The following is a 17,390-nucleotide window of genomic DNA, read 5'->3' on the forward strand; positions in this document are numbered from 1 at the left end:
TTTTTTGGAACAACCGGACAGAAGTGACCATATTTGGACGGCGCAGGAGGGATGTTGTGGGAGAGAGGCTGTCACAGCGACCTGTCAATCACACTGTAGCCACTCCCTAAAACACATCATGCTCGGGACCTTCATTCACTCCAAGACAAAGCCCTTCCTTTCATTTGCAATTCATCTTTTATTTAGGGTTGATGTGAAAAGAGACGATGATGTCACAAAGTTATGGGAAGATGCGCATTAAAGTAAAACGTGTGATATGAAGCTGCGGCCTGCAGGTCGTTGGACCATAACTTTGCCCTTTGCCGTGTGTGTGTGTGTGTGTGTGTGTGTTGCAGTGTCGTGTCGAGCCGGAGAGATTCCCCCGTGTGTGTTCGAGCCCCCGTCCGGCTACTCCATGCTGACGGGGGGCAAGCAGAGAGACAGCATGAGGGATGAGGAGGAGGACCTGCTGCAGTTCGCCATACAGCAGAGTCTGCTGGAGGCCGGCTCCGAATACGATCAGGTGAGCCTCCTAATTAAGCTGAGCTTTTATTTATTTATTTAAACTACCAGCTCGCTGTAGACACAGCTAATGAATAGCGCCTTGGCTTGAGTTGGCTAGTTAGCTTTTGCGGCCTTCTGTTAAATTCATCCCTTGCACTTTTTCATCCTCTAAACATCCTTTAAAACGCGGAGTATCTCTCTTACTGCAGGCCATGCGCACTTTATACACATCAGAAGTCCAAAACGCTACGATTGGACAATGGCTGCTAAGGGGGAGGGGCTTGCAGCCAATCCAAAACAGTCAATTATCTCACATTTGATTTCGTTGAAGCTGTCGGGCTTCTTGCACTTGTGAGTGAGTGTATTCCTCTCCTGCCTCCTTGTAAAAAAAGTACTACATTAGCGCAGATTGCAAAACGTTTTTCATAACGTTTTCAAGGTTCACAGGAGCCATGTTGCCATGTCAACCCAGCCGTAATATCCTGCAAAAGTGACAGCAGTCAATTCACCAATGAGTCAGGCAATACCAGACAAATGGACACGTTGCGGCAACATGAGAGCGACCACTTTCAAAAATACAAAACGATCAATACTGAAGCGAAATCAATAAGCAGAATAAATTGCCTGTGATGTGTGGAGCTCCTACCCGTTATACTCAACGCGGATAGGTGCTGTTTTTAAAAAAAAAAACAGGGACCCTGGTCCCGATAGTCCTTGGCCTTCTTCCAGAGGTACGGGGAGAAACGTATAAATAGGATGTGAGAAACGTCGTCATTGCGTTCTCAGTGGGACTGAAGGACGGCAGGTTTGTGCGGTAAGTTGTGCATCATCATCCTCCAGCAGCCTCCGGTCCTGAGCTTCTGTACCGCTGCTGCTGAAAAATGTGCCTGTTTAAAAAAATTAGAAATCTAATTTGGATGCAGGACAGGTTTTAAAAGGGACCTCACTGCCGACATACAAACATTCAAACGTACAAAGTAATAACGGCCGTACGATATGCCGTCTTTCGTTCCCGTTTTCCTTCACGAGGGAGAAAATCCGAACTTGCAGTGTCATGAAAGTGTATTCAAAGATGGATGATGTGCATGAGCAACCGTAGCTGGGTGCAGGTGCAGGACAAAAGCAGCACGCGAGGAATCGGAGAGGTGGGCCGCATGCAACGCGGATGTTTCCACGATTGTTGCATTGTGAGGAACTTCTGCCGCATAAACACACAACTTTGTCAAAGAAACCACGATTTGGATACATTTATGTGAGCAATCTCAGGCGCCACAGATGGATGTAACAGAATAAAAGTAACTATTCTAGACTATAAGACAAGGTCTCAAGGTTCAGTAGAAACTTTTTTTTTGTGAAATCAGACCAAACATCCAACCCTCAAAGTTGTTCTTCAGAGCAAATGGTGCACGGTGTATTCAATGTGTAGTGTTTTTAACAGGTGCCTATCAATATTAACAGCGGTGTCAGTGGTAATATTAATGTACAAAAGAACCGAGGCCAGGGATCGATCTAGTTCCCATTCAATCCGTTCATAATTCATAGTCAAGCCGTCTTGCTTTGTGTGTGTGTGTGTGTGTGTGTGTGAGGTACTTTAGCATACATTAAGAAGGAAAAGCCTGCAGGGATGGCTTTACATGCACCGCCGTCTCTTTACTCGTCCCCGACCCGCTTCCTGTGTCCGCCCTCTGACTTCCTGCGCCTCTTCTTTGCGTCCAGGTGACCATCTGGGAGGCGCTGACCAACAGCAAGCCAGGAACACACCCTCTGCCCTGTGACCCGAGTCGCCAGGAGAGGTCAGACGTTCTCCTTTTTCTTCAATCCCATTCTTTTTTTCACCCCTTCCTCCTTCATTCTCGGGCTTCACCACAGCTCAGGCCGACTCCTCTATTATCAGGAAAACAACCAGGAGCTGCAGATGAAGTCGGATAAACGCATCAGTCGTTGAAAAATTAATGGGACTTTCAACTTCAAAAGAGCTTGAAATCTATTAAAGCACACACACTCATAAATCTCCATGACTGTCAGGACAATAGCAATATGCCCTGCTGTTCCTTCACCTATATTGTCTCTGACTTCCTCTCCTTTCTGTAAGGTGTTGTCATTCTTCACTGTCTTACAGTCTTCCATTGTATTTCTTTTCCATCCTGCAGATCTTTCCCGCCTTCCCTGACTCACATCCTGTATTCCTGTCCTGTCCTCCCCGACTCCATTCTTGTATCCATCCTGCTATTCTCCTCTCGTCTCCTATTTGCTGTGTGTGTGTGATGCGTGTGTGTGTGTGTGTATGTGTGTGTGTGTGTGCTTGCATGTGGAAAGGGGGAGGCCGGAGGATGGGAGAGTTTCCTGCTTTCACAGCCGACAGTACGGCTGTTGACTTAAGCGCGTTATCTTTAGCCGGTGTTTTCTCCCCCCTGGTCGCAGGGGAGTGGATGGATAGGCAGTCGTTCCCTTTATGTGACACAATCTTGCTGTTGCAGTGTTTACTGACATCAGCGCTATAATGTTCGAGGAAACTGCGCTTGTGGTGTTCTTTAATTCATGTCCTGTGAGGGGTAAAAAAAAAAAATAGACAAATGCAATCTGGGCTGTTTTGATTGAACAAGCAACTTATCGCACCTTGAAACAAAGCGTTGAAGAAACTATTTAGCAAACTATTTAGGTATTAAGCAAGTTATTTAGCTATTTCACTAATTAGCAAGCTATTTAGCGAGCTATTAGCTTGTTTTGCTACAAGCTAAAGTGTAAAAGAAACTATTAAGCAAGCTACTTAGCTATTTCATTTTTCAGCAAGCTATTTAGGTATTTAGCAAGCTATTTAAGTATTAGCTTATTTTGCTATAAGAAAAAGCGTTAAAGAAACTATTTAGCAAGCTATTTAGGTATTTAGCAAGCTATTTAGCTATTAGAAAAAGAAACTATTTAGAAACTCTAACAAGCCCGTTCAAAATGTCCTCTTTGTGACAAGAATTAAATGATCCCAGAAAGTCTCAAGTAAACTTCAGAAGAAAAATAAAAAAGTGAAACAGAATGGAGAACGTGGGAGCGTTTATGGGTAATTACCGGTTTAAAAGACGGTACTAATAGCTAACCTTTAATTTGCCAGGTTGTGGAAAATCCCAGCACGACATTTGCTTCGTCTCTTTAATTTAATCAACATCCAAGCGTTGGTGAAATATTGATGAAGGGCAGCGGTTCCAAATCAATTTTCTTAATACGTATTAAGCCGTTTCAATGTGGAACAACATGTAAAAGTAAAGTTAATACAATATTGACCACATAACTCATTTATAATCTGAAGGTCACTCGCTCTGTTTCAAACAGAATCAAGCCTTGCTCTTTCCCCGTGTGGATCAGCTCCACATAATGGCTCCGAGCTACATTTTTGTTACGTATCCGTCTTTTTCTTCCCACAACGTCTTCTATGGTACTTTCTAATAATACATTCTAAAGCCAAGCATGTCAATTAAGTCATTGCCAAAGGTCAAAAAGGTCAGTTGAACTCGGAAATAAGCCGACGGCAAACGTTTTAAATGAATCCAGTCCGCAGTTGTAAAAGCAGTCGAAGGAGCTAAAGCGCTAATTTCCTGACAGTCCTTGGCCTTCTTCCAGCGCGACAGCGGGAGAAGAAGCATAAAAAGATGTGGCCGGACAGGTCAGAGCACATCCTCCGCGTTTTCTAAGAAGCGAAGGCAGCGGCCTGCTGCTCTGAGCTCTCGTGTCGCTGCTTCGGACTGCGACAAAGTGACGTTTATTTAATCACAGCTCGAATTTGGAAGCAGGACAGGCGTTAAAGGAGCAGACATCATGTGAAACATATCGCATTAACTGTGGCACAAACCGCTTATCGTCTTCTAAAACTCACCATACGGTTGTAATTTCCTGTCAACGAGGACGCGTGCCGGATCACTCCATCATTTCAGTATTCAAATGTACAGAACAATAAGGAAATGTGTGTTTTATGAGGGATTTTGTGACTCTCGTGTCTTGTGTGTCAGAATGTGTGTTTTCAGCGAGATATTCACACATTTAGTCATGTGACCCACCTCAACTCTCTTATTCTGTATTCTCAGGACCCCCCAGCACAAGCCCCGCCCCCCCTCCAGCCTCTGCTCCACCCCCTCCAAGAAGCCGCCGACCACCTGCAGCTACGACCAGCAGCTGCGCATCGCCATGGAGATCTCGGCTCGCGAGCAGGAAGAGGCGGAGCTCCGGCGGCGGCGGGAGGAGGCCGAGCTGCAGCGCATCATCCGGCTGTCGCTCATGGAGAAATGAGAGCCGAGCGGCGAAAGCCCAGCAGGGGTCTGAGGGGCGATGAGGGGGGGGATGGGGGGAGGGGGTCCGGAGCAAGGGCACATGGGAGAAAAGGGCACTAAAGGCTCCTTTTTTTAAAAGCACACGCTGGAAGTAGACGGCTGGTTCCACGCCATCAATCGGCCTCGTCCTTTCTCTCCCGTCTCCTTCTCCGGACCTTCCTCACGAAGCCATACCCGGTGATCTGGCTCTCAGACCGCCAGAGAGGCCCCGAGGTACTAAGGCCAGGGCCAGTTTACAACCAAGAACACATCCAATACAACAAGTTTAGTGTCATGGATGAGTGATATTTGTGTGCGTGTGTGTGTGTGTGTGTGTGTGTGTGTGTGTGTGTGTTTCAAAACCAGCTCTCAGCACAGTTGTTAACAGGTCGACCTTCTGTCCTGAAAACATATTGACACACACACGCTCAATGTTTTGCCTGCCGAGTCGCGTGGCTTTCAGTCTTAACTGATGTCTGAAATAAAAGAGTAGGACCAGCGGCGTCGGAGAATACTGTAACCTTCTTGTTCGAGTTGAATGTCGACAAACCTGACTTCTAATGAAAACAACTTCTTTGTTTTGTTTTTTTTTGTTTAAATGACTGACTACAACTTTTTTTCTTGCACAAAATCCAGATGTACTGTATTTAGCTTGTTGGCCGATCACGTACAGACTGTTGATGGACGTAGACGACGAGCTAGAGCACACGCTAAGCTGAGCTAAGCTAAGCTAAGCTCAGGCCGGCGCTAGGTTTAGACTTCACACTGCAGGAGCACAGATTGGACTCTTGGTGGTTCTCACTACGCTTGTATGTGACCGAATGAGTTTGTGGCTGGCCTGTGTGTGTAATTACAATAATAAAGGGACTTGATAGTGGTTTTTAAGTGGATTGTGGAATAAAAATTGTTACAGAAAATGTGTTTAGTGTACATTTGCATCCGTCTCACCTTAGATGAGCCGATGGTTTCCACGGTACAATGTGTGTTTTTAAAAGCATGGTCTGCACTCGCCTGCCTGTGAGGTTCATTTAGTCCGCGTTGAGTCATAAATATCAGAGCGCGCTCTCTGAGGGGGAACGGGCCGCAAAAAAAGGGATCACTGGTTCCACGACACAACAGGAAAATCCCCCCCAACCCCCCCCCAAAAAAAAACCACAACAACTGTGGAGCGTTTTGTTCTTGGATTGGAAAGATTGTTCAGTCTTGCTCTCGTAATTGTAAGTCACATCATGTTGCAGAGCTCGAGGCTAAACAAGCGCCGAGGAAGCAACACATTTTGCAGTTTTGTTGCACGGGCTGACTTGTTTTTTTTGTCGTTGCATTATTTCTACGAAAGAAACGTCCAACTTTCTCACTAATATCAGCACAAACGGAGGAGAAACCACCTCTCCATCCTCTCCAATTCACATTCAAGCTTAAGCCTAATTGATGATAATATGATATTCAGTTGTTGTTTTTTTACTTTCTAAAAGACATTGCAGGAGAGAGATGCGGCGAGATGTTTCCATGCTGCTGGGAATTGAGTTGATTCAAATAAAGAAACATCTTTTTGGAACAGCGTCGCATGAGTGGGTTCTTTTTGGTTTAAAGTTTTTAATTAATTTTAAATTACAGCTTTCACGTGATTCAAATCCCTCAACCCCCCTCCCCTCCACCACCAGCACCACCACCATCACCACACACCAAGTTCCAGCTGCAGCTTTCCACTGGAAATTACTTTCCCGGTCCTCTGGAGTGAAGGATGACAAAGGCAATTAATTTCTCACGAGATAGAGAGCTGCCGCGTCACTCGGCACCAGAGGGAGTTGATCCGTTTTTAGCGGCTCCCAGCTCCATCATCCTTGCTGTGACATGGACTCCCAGGGCCTCAGCCTAATCCAGGAGGAAAGGGGGGGGGGGGGTTATGCCTGTAGTTATTTAAGGCTTGACAGAGAGAGGAACAGGACAGCTTAGAGAGTCTAAAACCCTCCAAGAAACCCCCACTGCTTTTTCTGCAAAGGCTGCTGTTCTGTGCTTCGGAGGTGGGCTGATGGCAAAAAGAGAGAATGAAGGAATGTTTCGCGGTGAATCAGCAGTATATGCAGCCGCAACTTATGAATAACATCAGGACGCTGCAAGCACCGGGATGCAGGCAGGTGTGTGTGAGTGTGTGTGTGTGTGTGTGTGTGATAGACCGTGAAGCAGAGAGCGTCGATATGCAAAGAGGAAGGACGCAGCGTAACACACACACACACACACACACCTTTAACCGGGATGCTCGGGGCACTGAGGTCAGTTGATTTGGGATCTTGGCAAAGATTATATTTATTATAAAGTCATAGTATTGTATCTATATGTCAGAAAAAGTAATCGTATGTTTTGTCAAAAAAGTAAAAATGTATAATATAGTAGAATGTCAGACATTACAAATGTCAAATTTGTGTAATAGTCAGTGTATAAGTAATATAGCAATAGCATAGAAAGTATTAGAAAAGTATGATAAAGATTTATACTATAGTATGTAAAAAATAAATAAAAAATGACAATGGGGGGCTTAAAAAGTCTCTGTATAGTCTGATAAATCAGAAATAAGTATAGTAGGATAAAAGAAAGTCTTTGTATAGCCTAATAAAAGTCATAAAGAAATATGCCACCTCCTAATCCCGCTCCTGTTAACCACATAGCGGGTTGACGCGGCGGCCTCAGTGAGAAGGTGAAGCGTTGAGCAACGCTTCCTCTCATCTCATTAATGGTCTCGTCTCTGACTGGAGCGGCGGCCCCCCGCTGTGGAGCGAGGAGGGGGCTCCACAGAAGGAGACAGCGAGGGGCCCCGGTGGCCTCCATCTCCGGGTTTAATTACCCACATGAAACGCTTGGTAAAATGTCAGCCTGAAATAAGCTGCGCCGACCCCCCCTGAGGAGACGGGATTGACTCGTTTACAGGAACACACACACACACACACAGTTAAAATTAACAACCAGAACAATAAGGTTATGAGCTTAATTTTCACCTATTAAAAGTGGTGGTTGGTTGTTACACTGCTGTAATTTCCTCACTCCCTTCACAACCTGTAGTTCTCTGCTTGGCCACCAGGTGGCGGTGACGTCATCCTGCATCTGCAGCCGATAGTCGGCTCGTTTTATTTTCTCCTTCTCAAATGTGTGTGTGTGTGCGCGTTTGAGATGAACACACTGAACAAACGTACACCACCGCAGCAGTCAAGACAAACTCAACATATTTATTTACTGCTGAAGCATAGAATAAAAAAAACAAGGTATCAGCTTTTGTCCTGGTTCAATGAAAAATCTGAATAAAGACACGTCTGTGCACTTTGAAAAACAAGTAACAAAAACAACAAAAAACACACAAACGTACAAAGACAAGTCGACCGAGATCAGTGCAAAAGAATTCCTCCCCGGGGTAAGAAACAGAGTTCAAATAAAGTAAAAGCATTGAAACAGTAAAGTGCATGTTTGGAGAAAAAAAGGCCCTCTGATGTAGGAACTCTGAACAGGCAGTGAGGGTCAAACACTGAAAACAAACGCTTCTTAAAAAAAACACACAAAAAAAAGACGGGGGACAGAGAGTGCCGTGCATAAAGTACGCACTGGTTCAGCCTTCATTTGCACGTTCATATTTCATCACTGTACACACAGACACACACACACACACACCTGAACTCCAGTTGAAACAACACATCCAGTGGTTTACATGCAAACAAACGTTTGTAGTTCAATCCTTAAAACGTACATCGGGAGGTTACACGAGGTCTCCAGTTTTCCTGCTACACATTCGTACGCATCATGCGGGGCTCTCTCTCTCCCTCTCTCTTTCTTTCTCTCTTTCTCTCTCTCTGTCCTGCACATCTGCACTGCTGCAGTCCGTCTCGCTGAGGTTTACATGGTGTTGTATAGCACGGTGGCGGCTCGCTGCTTCTTCTCAGCGGAGCCTTTGCGAGATCGTCTCGCCGAGTGTCCCCGGCTCCCCTGCTGACGCGCCGGGGCGGCCGCGCCGCCGCCGTCGTACGGCTCCTCCCTCTCCCCCGTGTCGTCTTTGGGACAACAGTGGGGGCCGTTGTGATCGGGGGAGAGGCAGAGGGACGGCGACGAGGACGACTCGGGAAATTCTCCGGCGCCCATTCGCTCGAGCGCTCGAGCGTCGCGAGCCAGCACCTTCTGCTTCTTCCAGGTGTCGTCGGCGTGAGGTGCGGACGCGGAGAACGAGTCGTGGGAATGTGACGACGACGACGTCGCCGCCGCCCTGGGGTGCGTCCTCAGGTCCAGGTCGCTGAGGTCGTTGGCCGACAGCTCCAGACAGTCCAGTTTCGCCAAGGAGGCCGACCTCTTCATGAGGGAAGGCGGGGTGAGGCCCGCCTGGCGGATGCGGGCCTCGAGCTCCATGGCCCTGTGCCACACGATGGGCTCCAGGAAACTCCGGCCCTCTTGTCTCTCCCGCCGGCGCCGCCCTACTTCCGGGCCCGGTGGGGTCTGCTCGGAGCTCGGGACGTCGCGAGGTCCCGGCTCCGTGTCCATGACGTCTCTCGGCCCCCGAGGCCGTTCCCCCGGCGTCTCCTGGTCTCGGCCGTGCGGCGCCTCCGGGCCGACGCCCTCGTGGAGGAAGGCCTGCAGCTCTCGCAGCGTCTGCTGAATCCTCTCCAGCTCCTGGCTGCCGCGGGCCAGCCTGCTCTCGGCGTCGCAGCTGGGGCCGCAGCCCCCGCCGCGAGAGCAGGACTCCATCCCGTCGTCCGTGTCGGACTCTTGCGCCGTCGCCCCGGCCAGAGTCATCTGGCGCGAGGCGTCCTGGGTCTGACGCGGCTGGATTTGGCTGCACGGCTGGCTCCGTCTTTGGGCCTGGGCTGAGGTATCTAGAGATGATTCTTCAAACGGACTCGAGGCCAGTGATGATGTGAACATATGGCCGTCGACGCAAGCGGGCGCAATAAAGGGCACAGCGCTGATATTTGAGTCAGGGGAGCACGAAGAGTCTGGGAGGTTGTCCAGGTCCGAGGAGCCGAGCTCTGCCGGCGACCCCGTGTGCTTTTCTTCGTCTTCGGACTCGGCGGAGTCGGCCGCGACCTCTCCCCGAGCGATCCCTTGTTCTGTGCAGTCCTGAGGCGGGTCGAGGGGAGGATGCTCGGCGCTCGGGGGCAGTCGGACAGCCGGAGGCTGCTGCTCGGCGCCGGGGGAATGCAGCGGCGAGCGCTGGGACGCGGCCGTCTCCATCTCCTGCTTCAGCTTCTGCTCCAGCTGCTCGGTGGCTCGCCGCACCGAGCCCGCCGGCCAGTCGCACGGCAGCATGGAGGGGGACGGCGGGTGGGACGGCGGCGTCGGAGAGCTGGGCGCGGCTTCAGGGGCCTCGGCCTCCGTCTGATGATCCGATCGGACGAGCTGAGGGCTGTGGGAGGACGGAGGGAGGGACGGCGGGGAGGGGGAGGCGGCGGGGGAGGCGGCGGCGGGGAGGCAGGAGGCGGGGTGGCATATGGCTTCGATCTCTGTGACAATATGGCGGACTGAGACGCCGTTGTCGTGAGGAGTGCGGTCGGGGCTGGCTTTGTCGACGCCGTCATCGGACTGCGGAGACGCCTGAGAGACAAACAAGAGAGCGAGCAAGTGAGTCACGTGCATGCAGTATTAGTCATTGCCTTGTGTCGTTGCAGCAGTGTGTGTGTGTTTTTTTTTTTCACTATTGATCTGAGAGCGCGATAGAAAATGAGAAAGCGAGAGGAGACAAACGAGTGCTCATATTGTCAGGACTATTCTCTCATCTTCCAGAAGGGGGCACTATGATTCATGGACATTTCGGGTGGAATCTGGGCCTCGTTGGCTCAGTTCATCTGCTTCCTTGAAGACCTGAAGGCTGCATTCACACCCGGTGCAGCGCGACAACGACATGCGTCACGCTGCTGGTGTGCCAGGTCCTACCAGCGGTCGTGTGCGAAAGCAACCCGACAAACTCATTCCAGTTTCCAGTACAAGACTGCAAGCGACATCAGACTAGTGTTGGTCGAGCTCTAAAAAGGTAACAGTGGAGTTTGCCTGAAATAACACCCCCATGCAAAAGAAAAGCTTTCCCTCTTCTAGCGTGGCTGTGGGCCTCAATCAAATATGCAGTCTGGAAAAAACACAAAATGAGTTGCAGCGGTGCCAGCTGCATGAGCAGACTGAGGTAACTTCTGCATAACAAATGTAACACAGCCAAAAAAAAGAAAAACCTTTTTACATGAAGCATGTTCTACCAGCAAAGACAACATGGAACAAACAGAAAGCAGAATGATAGTGTACCTGACTACTCCCGTAGCTTTGCTCCTCTTCCTCCTGACTTTCAGCGTCTTCGTTCTCCTCAAACGGCGCCGCCCTCTGCTGTGGCTGCTCGGAGGTCGTCCGGGACCTACCGTCCTGGGCCAGGCCCAGGAACTTCTCCCTGGCGCTGAAGAAGTCGATGCTTTCGCCGCCGCTGCGGCCGGACGACCCGTCGCCCTCGCCGCGCCCGACCTGCGGCTCGCTGGGGTTGTTGTTGTCGTCGCTGCCGGCGAGCGGGAGGAGGGCGACGTCCGCGGGGCCGAGGGGGCCCCGCTCGTCGCTTGCGACGTCCGATAACGAGTCCGGCGCGTCCGAGTCCGCAGATCCCAGAGTGAGGGAAGAGATTTCGTCCGAGCTGCTTCGCTCGGGCGAGTTCAGCGACAGCTCCAGCGGCTTGTGTTTGGGCACGGACACGGACGCGTGTGTGGGAGGGTCCCGGTGGGCACGGCGGAGTTCGGGAGTAGGGGGTAAGACGTGGAGCGATGGTGGCGGGTGGGGGAAAGCGGCGGGCACAGCGACGGCCACGCTGGTCGAGTCGTCCGGCCTTTCCTCCGGGACGACGGTGGCCGCTCGGGGTGCGGGGAGGGGGAGCAGGACGGCGACCTCCTCCGGATCGGACGAGTCGCACGCAGCGTTGGCGGCGGCGGCGGCGGCGCGCTCCTCGGCAGAGTCTTCGGGCCCGGCGCCGAGCGCGTGCAGCACGGCCACGCCCAGGAAGTGGTGCAAGGACGGGGAGGACGCGCTGTTGTTGTTGTTGTTGTAAGAGTCGGAGCGGCCCAGAGAGAGAGACGAGGCCTTGCACATGGACTCCGGCCGATCCGACAGGTCGCTGTCGGAGTGCGAGCGCCACAGCTTGTTGTGCCTCTGTTTGCTGCGGAAGCGGAGGGAAAAAAAAAAAAAAAATAGGATGTTAGCACCAAAAATGCTCCCTGGAGAACGTGCACATTGCAGAGTTGCTGAATGAAGAGCACACCTGGCCAGCAGGATGCCCTGATACTCCTCCAGCTGTTTCATGAAGGCGGGGTTTGGCTTGGTGACGGCCCGTTTCTCTTTGACGTAGTCGAAGGCCGTGTCCAGGTCCCAGCCGTACTCCTTCATGGCGTAGGCGATCACCGTGGAGGCGGAGCGACTCACACCCATCTTACAGTGAACTAGACACTTAGCACCGGCTTTCCTGAGAGCGAGTTAGGAATTGTGTTGGATTACGACACTCGAGGACCAAAGTAGGACCCGACAAGCTTGTGTGTGTGTGTGTGTGTGTGTTCATCCTACTTGGCTTTGGTGATGAACTTGTAGGTCTCGTTCCAGTACTCCAGCAGGTTGGTGGCCTCTTCGTCGTACACCCGGATGTTGTGGTACTGAAACGTCCCCGGAAAGAAGTTGTCTATCTCCCTGGTCACGTTCAGGATGTAGAGCACTCTGCATGACGGACAAGGGAAGGCATTAACGTCACATGTGGTTGTTCAGAGGATGAATGCTGAACAACAGGGGGGTCAGACATGGCTGGAGAGAAATGTGGAGTTTAATGCAATTAACAGGAGGCCTCGAATTTGAGTTTCAGTTGTTGTTGTAATCAAAAATGATGCGGTTGAAGATATTCAATCCGATGTTTGAACCCTTGCAGCAGTACTTTGAGAGGTGACGAATTCTCTCATTTCAATCACCTTTAATTAGAAAACTTGTTTGATACATCAAAGCGTAGTCTTCTCCATTCATTAAAATGAGATGAGTGAGCGTGTAAGTGTGTGTTTATATGGCGAGTTACTGATCTCTTACCCGCTGTTCTGCAGCTCCTCCAGATTCGAGGCGTTCCACTCAGAGCCCTGGAGACGTCACAAGTCCAGTTAATATCGGTGTGCAGGAGCGCACGACGAAAAGGAAGTTACAGAGAAAGAAACGAGGGAGGTTTTGCGTTTGGTACAATGACAGTGTTTGGTTTTTTTTTTTGGGACTCACCAGATAGACGTGTTCGAAGATCTCCGTGGGGCTGTCCATCTGACCCAGGATGAGGATCATCTCGTTGTCTATGAACTCCTTGAACTCCCTGAGGTTACAAACCATCTGCATCTCCAGCTCCGTTCGGATCTGGGACAATAAAAGAAGTTTAAAAAAAACTTTAAAAATCAGCACTCTGGCGTCTCAACAATTAAAAGCTGCAGTCGCAAAAAAACACAAGATGCGCGGCTGAACGTCAGCGCATCCCTCCGTGTGCCTCTTACCTCCTTACAGGTGACGTTCTCCAGGTCTTTCTGCATCATGATCTCCCTGAGGCGCATCTTGATCAGCCTCTCCGTGCGCTCCCCCTCCGTGGGCCTGCACACAGACACACAAACCTTTATGAGACGACAACATCAACACAATTTTCTCTTCAGCCTAAAAAAAAAAAACAAACAAAAAGAAAACAGCTCACTTTGACACAATTAACCACCTTCAGAGTCACAGGAACGACACGTTACTCCTGTTCTTTGATTCATTTTCGCTCTCAAAGAGATGGCTTGTTCGGCGAGAGAATCGACCACTTTGTTCTCGTTTCTCAGAAACTGGAGAGGGAACAGAAAATCCGAGAGCGTGGCCCGACAGCGATCCACAACAAAGTCCCCTTGTGGACCGCGCCTGTTGTTGTGCCTGGCTCTGTTTCTAACCGCGCTGCTGGAGGGACGCTTTTAGCCCGTCGGACGTCACGCTGACGATACAAACAAGTGGCCCAATTACGTCTCTGGAGAGAAGAGCTCAGTCTGTCTCCTTGAGTCTCCTTCTGCCGTTTGTCTCAACGTCTTTTGTTTCGCCTCGTCGGCGGACCCTCACAGTAGCAGAGAGCAGTGTGTGTGTGTGTGTGTGTGTGGAGGCAGCAGTCACAAAGAGGCTACAAGTGTGTAACTGCAGGCTTGAAAAGAAAATCTGAAAGCGCCGTCTTGTTTACTGCGACGCTGAACGCCTCACTGACCCCGAGAGATCGAGCCCACGGGGAGAGGGAGGGGAGGGTGGGGGGTGTAAGAAGAACAAATACAGGTTAGTTACGGTCATCCACTGACGGTTTAAAACCCCACAAGCAAGCCTAAACTCGCCTGAGGGAGGGAAGGTCGAGCAAAAGGAGAAAAAAAACAACACAGGACGCACGTATGACGACACAACGACCTGCACCAGTGAGTAACTGGAGAAGGGAAATTCCTCGAACGACAGACAGAGGAACTCGCAGCGAGCCCTCGTTAATCAACACAGACGATGACCTGCAGAGATCGCGCCACTTCCTGCTACACCTGAACCTCGGCGTCCAGCGGTTACACAAGGACACGACCCGCTGCTGCCGCCGTGTCAACAAACACTGCCAGAGGGAGGGGGGCGGCGGGTCATGTGGGTTTGGCAATCTCTCTCCTCCCTGCTTTTATGTGTTTGGATGTGTGTGTATCGGGAGCTCATAAAGTGCAGGTGGCAATCTTAACGGATAAGGGCACTCGAGTGCAAACACACCTCTTCCCGAAAATAGAGCGCTGCAAAGTATTTCTGTTTCCAGGCAGGAGGTAAACACGGGCGTTCCTCGTATGACGAGTCTCAAGTGGCCCTCGATTTCTCTTTCTGCCCGTGCTTCCCTCTCCTTTTTTTTTCCCACCCAGGGGGCATCAGGTGGGTGCATGTCGCGGCAGAATATTCTTCGTAATCCGCCCCCCAACAAGTGCCTCTTCCTCCCTCTCTGGCCGCCACCTGCTTCTGTCCATCCTCGCGTCTGTCTACCTATTCCGTCTGTCTGGTTTCCATTTTTCCAACCGTAAATCAAGCGGACCAAAGCCTATTTTGGACCCCGGAGGATGTCTGAAGTGTGTGTGTGTGTGAATGAGAGACGCTCGAAATAAGTAGCGAGGCACGTGACGCAGCAGCAGAGAGGGGAATTTCTCTGCTATTAGTAAAGACATAAATCCAGCGGCCTGTGTCTGCGCTTTCAAGGCTCCCTCGTGGATCCTTTGACATCTTTGTCGCGAAGACTCAACGCAAGTGTTGATCAGCGTGCGTTACGGATTTGCTACTCTGACTGACGCCCTGCAGGAGTAGCAACACCTTCAAGTTGATTTCTACAAAAACGGACGACTGTCACATTGTGATTATGACGTCAAATTATGATGTCAAATTGACACGCATGCATACGAAAGTAATAAAACGGGCAACGTCGCTAGTTATTGAATTTGATTGACAGTTGTTTCCAATTTACAGTATCATGCAAGCTTAAATACTGTCCCCTGCGTAATTAAAACACACTATAATACAGTACAATGCTGTATATTAAAATACATTTATTAAAATAGCGCCCTGCAGCCCTGCTTAAGGGGGCATTGCGTGACCAGGCATCATCAATCCACTTGACGAAAGCAGCTCCAACTACCGCTGCTCACCCTCGTTTATGAATGAATGAATAAACACAAAGTGCACTCCGTAAGTGAAGCATCCAAACAGATTTTCTATCAGATTGATTCTGTCCTTTTTTTAAGCAGTTCATCCCCGTAAGTAACCATGATCAAGATAAGTCCCAATACTTTTCAGTTAAAAGTACTGATTGTCAAAAACAACTGTAGAGTTTATATATTTTTGGTCAATACTTTTGTCCTTTTTAGTTTATACGTTGCCCTGTGGGATGAAATGCAGTGTTTGTGTTGCGAGTATCCAATCATCACATCCTTCGCTTTGAGCGTTTACTCACTGACTCGATAGGAATTTTGCACTTCATATCAATGGGAGCTCTGGCCCACAAAACAAATAATATTCCAGATATTACATCATGGGTATGAGCTGTGAATTTGCGTAATGTGTGTGTGTGTGTGTGTGCCAGTGTGTGGTCACGTGGTCTCTCTCTCTCTACTCACAGGTCTGTGAAGAGGACGGGTGAATTGGCACGGTGCGACTCGACGTCCTGCATGGCGTTCCACTCGTTGACGCAGACCTGGTTGGACGACACCCGGCTCTGGTAGTAGCTGACCCAGGTCAGGAACAGGCTGCCCGGGTAGTGGTTGTGGCAGCGGGCCACGTCGGATGCTTTGTGGAGCGACTGGAGGGCCGACCTGAGGCGCAGAGGACGAGGAGGATTCACACACAAAAAGAAAAAACTACTGCAGAGTGAACTCTTGACTGAACATGACAGTGTTCTTCAAATAAATGAGTAAAAGTATTCAAACCAGGAGAGGATGTAACAAAAAGGGAGATATGATAAATATAATAAGGTTTAATAATTAGTGAGGGAAACAAAATGAGAAGAGAAGAACGGGAAGATTGCAGATGAAGAGACATGATGGAGATATAACTGCAGATAGATGAAGGGAGCAGATGTTCAAAGGGGGAGGAGGAGGTCAGGCGGAGAGCGAGGTAACAAAAAGGGACGAGGAAATGAAGACCGGTACGGAAATGAAGAGGCGGCGCTGGCATGTGAGACAGGGGAAGATAATGGAGAGACTGGAAGGAAGAGAGATAATGAGAAAGAGAAAAATAAAATGAGGCGGAAAGAGAAAGATAAGCAAAAGTGACAAAGATTTTTTTTAAAAAGGCTGGAGGTCAAAGTCAAAGTGTGTGTGTGGGATGGGGGCTACAATGGACAGTTGTTTTAAGCCCGCAAACTTAACCTTATTTGCTAGAAACTATTAAAAAAAAAGTTGCTTACCACATGGCCTGGACAGAAACTGGCTTGAAAACATGAACCCTGTTCACCGTCGACACACTGAAACCACTGAGACGAGAGAGAAAGAGAAAGAGATTAGAATAGGTTATTGCCTTTTTACAACATTAACCAATCTTCCCTCCATAAAATGACTCAATAAGAGTCATCAGTCAGACTCATTGAGCCGGTAGGTGCGGCGTCTTACCCGTCTCCATCCAGGTGGATCAGAGTGTCGCTCCAGAGAGGTAGAACCAGACCCACCGTGCAGCTGCAGGTTAGAAACATCAACACGTTAAGCAACTGAACTAGAAAACAATCAGGGTTTGAATGCTCGTTCAGGACAACACCAAGAAGAAAGTAGTCAATATTATTGCCGTGTAAAAGAGAGGGCGACGAGCCGTCTCTTGTGTGGGATTTGATGGGTTTTAAATATCAGGCACTGACCTGTCAGAGGAGACAAAGTCCACGCCGAGCACGATGCTCTCCTCCGTGTCCTGACGGCCGTTGGTGGAGACCACCACCATGTAGCGGGTTACCTGAGGGTAGGCGCTCTCCAGACGCACGGCCTGCGGGCAAAGACAGACAGAGGAGATTGCCGGATTGTCAGAAATAGCTGGAATACTGTTTTTTTTTTTCCAGGAACTGAGAAAGGAATGTGCATTGCTCCAAAAACTTTGAGTACTGCATGTTTTATGTAAGAG

At 49.6% G+C, this 17,390-nt stretch overlaps 2 protein-coding genes across 6 annotated transcripts in view; one reads left to right on the top strand and one right to left on the bottom strand.

The window, feature by feature from the left end:
* Positions 1-4,776, top strand: part of ankrd13b (ankyrin repeat domain 13B) — a 34,814-nt gene extending 30,038 nt beyond the window's left edge. For all 3 annotated transcript variants that reach the window (XM_068585644.1, XM_068585645.1, XM_068585643.1), the window contains exons 14-16: positions 336-502; positions 2,200-2,276; positions 4,554-4,776. In XM_068585644.1, coding sequence (XP_068441745.1) covers positions 336-502; positions 2,200-2,276; positions 4,554-4,755 — 446 coding nt within the window. In that variant the 3' untranslated portion in view covers positions 4,756-4,776. The remainder of the gene's footprint in view (positions 1-335; positions 503-2,199; positions 2,277-4,553) is intronic.
* Positions 4,777-7,973: 3,197 nt separating this feature from the next.
* ssh2a (slingshot protein phosphatase 2a) overlaps positions 7,974-17,390 on the bottom strand; it is a 28,213-nt gene continuing 18,796 nt past the window's right edge. For all 3 annotated transcript variants that reach the window (XM_068584855.1, XM_068584854.1, XM_068584856.1), the window contains 11 exons: positions 17,134-17,255; positions 16,895-16,957; positions 16,693-16,758; positions 15,905-16,099; positions 13,274-13,367; positions 13,011-13,139; positions 12,831-12,877; positions 12,327-12,473; positions 12,028-12,228; positions 11,037-11,925; positions 7,974-10,337 (listed from right to left, as the gene is read on the bottom strand). In XM_068584855.1, the coding sequence (XP_068440956.1) occupies positions 8,652-10,337; positions 11,037-11,925; positions 12,028-12,228; positions 12,327-12,473; positions 12,831-12,877; positions 13,011-13,139; positions 13,274-13,367; positions 15,905-16,099; positions 16,693-16,758; positions 16,895-16,957; positions 17,134-17,255 (3,639 nt within the window). In that variant the 3' untranslated portion in view covers positions 7,974-8,651. The remainder of the gene's footprint in view (positions 10,338-11,036; positions 11,926-12,027; positions 12,229-12,326; positions 12,474-12,830; positions 12,878-13,010; positions 13,140-13,273; positions 13,368-15,904; positions 16,100-16,692; positions 16,759-16,894; positions 16,958-17,133; positions 17,256-17,390) is intronic.

This window comes from Clinocottus analis, unplaced genomic scaffold, assembly GCF_023055335.1.
Source record: "Clinocottus analis isolate CAN_PGR_092001 unplaced genomic scaffold, fCliAna1.0.p SCAF_2, whole genome shotgun sequence".
Lineage (NCBI taxonomy): Eukaryota > Metazoa > Chordata > Actinopteri > Perciformes > Cottidae > Clinocottus > Clinocottus analis.